General features: G+C 38.9%; 1 protein-coding gene across 1 annotated transcript in view; it reads right to left on the reverse strand.

Annotated features, from left to right (window-relative positions):
• Smp_150820 (acyl-CoA thioesterase-related) overlaps positions 1-6,000 on the reverse strand; it is a gene marked incomplete at its 5' end in the record, with an annotated part of 30,378 nt that overhangs the window by 1,405 nt on the left and 22,973 nt on the right. Inside the window, 2 exons of the mRNA XM_018796921.1 lie at positions 158-352; positions 4,392-4,555. Of these exons, the coding sequence (XP_018652014.1) occupies positions 158-352; positions 4,392-4,555 (359 nt within the window). The remainder of the gene's footprint in view (positions 1-157; positions 353-4,391; positions 4,556-6,000) is intronic.

Genomic DNA, 6,000 nt, shown 5'->3' on the forward strand with positions numbered 1-6,000 from the left:
TGTAGCATGGAAAACTGTCTAATCAAAATAGTTCAACTACAGTATTTTACTACATTTTCTTGTGAGCTTCAATGTCGTTACTGAAAGAAAACTTTAAAATAGGATTAGTGATAAACAAAACTGTTCAAAAACCGATAAGCTGCAATAAGTGACGAACCTACGTAATTTGCTCTTGTTCCAAGCAAAATCCATTCATCTGGCTTAATCTCTATTTCGGGATTGTGAAACCATATGCTTTGATTTAGCGTGACCAAGTATAAAACATGATGTGGTTCAGTAAGTGCGACCCATAACAAAAAAGCATCCGATAAATACGCTAGGAAGGCATCACGATAAGAATGTAGAGAAGTGGCTAGAAAACGGAAAACAAATTATTAGATTTTTTTAACGTACTAAGACTTGTGAGTCATTCACATAAACCCAGTAGACTATTATATACTTGATAATTCTCCTAGACTAGGTAAGTGCTCTAAAAAAAATTGTGATCGTATTAGGCATATACTCCTAACATGATAGGATATGAACTTGTTAAGTTCGCTGAAAAATATCAATAACAAAGAAAATTTAGCGATCTAGTGCACTAATTCCTCATCTTAGTAATACAGAAACACCAAAAATATTTCTAATGCTCTTAGAATAATAAACGGGTGAAACAATATTGTTTCTTAGTGATTAGCTATCAAATAGCTTTCAAATAACAGTATTTACGCTTTTCATCCACCTAACTAGCATAAAATGATATTACACCAAAAAAAACGGTAGAAAATCTCCTAAATCCTTAGGATGGATAGTTGGTTCAGCATAATTAAGAAAAATTATTATTTGTATGATTAAATGATATCTCTATATTATTAACTATGGTATTTCAAGTGAAAAAATGACCTGAATAAAGTACAAGAGAGGAAAAAGAAAGAAAACCTATCTACACCACATGGGACTTAAGGACAATAAGACAAACTGAATAACCATACTGACACTAGTTGTAAACCGATGTCAAACTATTATAGTTCTTGAAGACGATTGAAGGAAACATAAATCTCCTTGTGACTTTAACACACCCACAAGAAAACAGGTAAATAGTTTGTCTTTTTCCAGAGATAATTATAATTCCATAGATTGCTCTTTTCTGTAAGGATAGTAGGTTAAGAAAGAATAGTAGTACAGTACCTTAGAGGGCCAGGGATTCCATTGTAAAATGAAGTGTCAGTTATCTGGAAATTTACTTCGCTTAATTGACCTTGAAATGCCATGAACGCTATAATATACAAACAGAAAAAGTATTTAGTACATGTCAGTCAGTGAGCGACAACGTAGGACCAGGCACATATATGCATCGGTCCAAGTTGCCATACCTCGTTAGCACAACAAGATCAACACCGGATTCATAGACGTAATTAATTTAGTGGTAGTAGTATATAAAGAAAGATTGTATATAAGGATATAGTATAGGAAGGAAGAAAAGTTATGAAGCAATTTTAATCTCAAGGTTTAAAGGAAGATAAAGAGTGTATACACCTACGCCATTGTGATCGATTCTGAGCCATGTCACACACAGTCTCCAACCATTTATTATGATAGTCACGCGGACCCCAACCAGGTAGTCTGCGTCTACCAACATGGCTCAGACTAGAAGTTAGTGACTTCAAGCACTGATGCCATGTTTTGGCTTGGCCGCCCCTAACTCTCTTCCAACCATCCCCTACACTGGTCAACATTGCGCGTCGTGGTAATCGGTGTTCAGGCATACGTAACACATGGCCCAACCATCTCAGTCGATGAAGATTCATCACCTCATCGAGTGATTTACCATCATTCCCTAATACCCTACGTCCTCTGGAGCCAATCCATCTGGACCAGCTGCTCTTCCTCGTTTCAGATTACCTATAGCCTTTTGAACTTCAAGTAGGGTCGGGGGGCCTACTTCAATGTTCCATTCAGGTTTTCTGGGAATAGTGGGTAGTTGTGCAGTAGCTGAAGACCAGCTAAACTGCTCCTTAAAGTGTTCCGCCCATCGTCCTAAACGTTTGGGTTGAGAGCAAATAAGGGTTCCATCTTTTTCCGAGATTGTCTCACTTACACTTGACTTCTTAATTCCAATTTCTTTTATTAGTCTGAATAGTTGCCTGGTGTTGCCTACAGCCGCTGCCTTTTCCATCTCTTTTGCTTTCGTTGCCCACAACTGCTCACGATCGTTCCTTAGACTTCTAGTTAACCTAGATCTAATTTGTTTACGCTCTTCGTCGTGTTCAGAGCCTGATGAGATGAGTTTACGCGAATCCATCAGTGAAATAGACTTAGAAGAAATCCACTGGCTTTTTGGAGCCCTATGGTTTAAATAACTAACAGATGTGACTGCTGTTTCCACAGCTGTTCGTGTGTCTTTCCAAGCAGTATCTGGGTCAGTCTCGTTTACAGAACTGCCTAGATGTGAACTCAGTTGTTTCTGGAATTCGCATTTGGCTTTCTCGTCCTCCAGTTCAATTCTAATGGGTCTTCTTAGTGTACTTTTCCTGCGTCCATTGAGGCGCAGACAAATGCGCGCTCGTTTTAAAGCGTGATCAGAGTCTAAACAAGTATTCCAATACGAGCGACAATCTTCTATTGAGCCTCTCCAACGATGACTGATGACAATATGGTCTATTTGAGTCCATCGTTGGTTTGATGCAGGTGGTCGCCATGTTAGACGATGTCTCTCCTTATGCTTAAAATTAATGCTTGCTAAAAATAAACGATTGTCTGAGCATAGTTGCAACAGACGATCACCATTATCGGTTCGTTGAGCCGGAATACTAAAACACCCACCTAAATGTCTTTCTGTTTGATTTAAGCTGCCTACCTGGGCATTAAAGTCACCCGCTACGACTACTATGAATGAGCGCTTAGCTTTCTGAAGCTCAGAGAGCTTTCTGTAAAAGTCATCTTTTACTTCATCATGGCTGCAGTCAGTGGGAGCGTAGGCAGAAACGACGAAAAGGCAACGACGTGTGTCCCTATCCTTCCGAGTTCTTACATAGCCATTTAGCCGGACAGCACACAGGCGACTGTTAACGGGGATCCATTCTAGTAGTGCCTGTTTTGCTCTTGTACTTAGTGCTATGCCTACACCTACAAGTCCACGAGAACTAGCCAACGGGTCGCCAGATACACGGAGGGTGTATTTCGTTGGCTGTCCATTTTGGCGAGGTGAGGTCAAGTGAATGACCACACTAGGATCCTGTATGCGTGTTTCGGAGACACAGCATACATCAATGGCACGAGATTCTAGGGTTTTAGCTAAGGAGGCCTGTTGACCGATTTGGCATAGGGTACGTACGTTGAAGGCTCCAATGTGTAGTTTGGAGCGAGGTTTTAGTAGACCTCGGACAGCGTTTCGCGCACTAGAATCGTTGGCCTTGGTGACACTTGAGGAGGAAACTGAAAGAGGAAGTTTAGTGTTGAAAGTCAAGGTAGAAGGAATAGTAGGAATTGAAGAAGGAGATTGATTATGAATACAGTGGTCTTGAGTGCTGTTAGAGGTATGAGGGCAGTTATCACTTCACGGTTGCCCACACTGTGGAAGGGTTCCTCTAGGGGTACCTGAAAAGGAAATTGGGTTAGAAGTGGTCTTAATGACCTGAGAGCGTGACCGCAGTGCCCAAGGGACAACTGCTTGAGGTCGGTCACACACGACCTTTTTGTGGATAGTTTTTGTGTTAGCTCCGTTCTTCAAGGGACCTTACCGCCGGAGACGGATATCCGTGGGATAAGGCGAGGTGTGCATTTTTAGGGTCGACCTTTTCTAACCCCACCCCTCGTTGTGGGAAGGCAGCATCGCTATCATGCTGGTTGTCTGAAGGAAACACCTTACTGCCGTCACACCTCTGTACAGTCGGCAGTACGACTTCGCCTTCGGACCTTGGGATTGCTGCTTTTAGTCTCACCGCTCTTCAAACGACCTGCCTGGCATGGTAGGACCTCGAGGAACGATTGTTCCAGCCAGTATAGCTCGATTGAATCATCACGATAGGCAAGCCCGACCACCACGTCAAGGTAGCAGCAACGGTCAGGTTAGTACTACATAGAGAAATATTATGTATTCTTGGTTTTGTACTTGTTTGTCCAGTTAGTCAGCAGCGCTATTTGATTAATTAAAGGAAATTTTAAACAAGAGAACATAAGGATAATTCAACGAATCCCTAAACTTTGTTAAAAATGCAACCGACTCATTTGTGAGGTGGACAATTCGAACACAGAAAAGTAACGATATAATAGAAAGGTTTTGAATGGTCACACGATCTGTTATGTTCAAACCATTAACGCAGATCAAGAATGATTTATAGTCTTTGAAAATGGTGAGCATTACACACGGAAAATAAAAGTAATAAATACACTAATGGAAGTTAACAACTTACAAGGTGGTTCCTTTAAACGGATCCAAGAGTGTAGTTGTCCACCAACATTTGACTTGAGGCCGAGAACATATTCGGGTTCACAGAATACGGTTTCAAGAGGTGAATTAGCATCGAAACTTTGATAATGTAGTACCCGAGTTCGTGGTACATTTGGCAAGTTGTCACTAATAAAAAAATGATGCAATTAAATCAAATATTTAGAAAATTCTATTAATGACACTCGGAGCAAATTACTATTTTCTAATCAAATATAAAAATTCATAATGCTTAATATGAAGTGCATCAGTAAGTAACATTTTTTTGTTTAGCAACAGACTGACGACAAAATGGCGATGTTGGTAAATTCAGTTAGTATGAGAGCAACAACAGAAGTTTCAACAAATGAAATAAGTATAAAATAACACTTTTCATATATAGAAACATACAAAATTATTCAGTTTCTAATTGTAAAACCAAAATAGTGATTTTAACTGAATAGTTTCTTCCAAAATATAATCTAATGTTTGATTTTCCACTTCAATTTATATTATTTCTCTTCAACTCATTCTCGTCTCATTATTCTTTCTTCTAGCTGTGCTAACATAAGTTGTGACAAGTCAAGTTCCTATATTGTATTTAATTGATAACTGGTTGAGGCAGAAACATTAGGCTACGTTTTAGATATAAACGATATCTCTGTTATATGTTTAATGGTCTGGTACCACGAAACCTTGTGGTAAATGTTTGGTTTTAGTAACCCCAGAGTGAAGATGTAAATGTATTTTTTGGTATAACCCAGTTAGATGACTTATTTTCAGATGTGCTCATCATTTCAACTCGTTCACAAGGAAATTGACTAGGTTCTATGTAAAAAAATTATATTGTGTAGAGTTTAAAGGTTGAAATTTGATATTAAATCAAATATGAACACTTTAATTGCTGTGGTTATATATTACTATATGTGAATATACAATTTGGAAAAAAATGAATACAGCAATACCGACAAGTAAACCATATTGGAAGTTGTGGACACAGTGCACATCTGCGAGAACGAACTTTTAAATACTGTCCAGAAGATTATTTAAACATGATAATAAATAATTTTCTTGTTTTATCCCAACGAGTAGCAAAATTGTATTTCTGACATTTCGTGTAAGCCACTTATTCAGAGTAAATAAATAACCGAAATATATTAACACAAGTTTAAATAGAATATTTTTAGTACAATAAAAATCATAATAGGTCTGCATATGTCAATGTCAAGTTACTCTTGGTTCGCAGTCAGTATTTTAGAAGTCGATGGGTGGAAATCAGTCAATCTTGTACAAATGTTATTTTCTATTTTATGGTACGATGTGGTCAGTTTGTTTGGTATATAAACCCAGTATGTTTGAGAATAATAATTCATGTTGCAGAAGCTGTTATTGGTGTTCTAGACAGATTGCAGCCCGGATGCAATCAAGGATGAGTTTTACCATCAGTTAACAGTTCTTCTCCAGAAAGCGCGTTCGACAGATATTGTAGTACTAGCCGGAGACTTGAATGCACAGGTCGGGCGTCTAGGCACAGAAGAGAGTCGTCTAGGTGGCCGATGGGGACTTGTTGGTCGCAGGACAGATAACGGGGACCG

Source organism: Schistosoma mansoni, chromosome 4, assembly GCF_000237925.1.
Source record: "Schistosoma mansoni strain Puerto Rico chromosome 4, complete genome".
NCBI classification, from domain to species: Eukaryota; Metazoa; Platyhelminthes; class Trematoda; order Strigeidida; family Schistosomatidae; genus Schistosoma; species Schistosoma mansoni.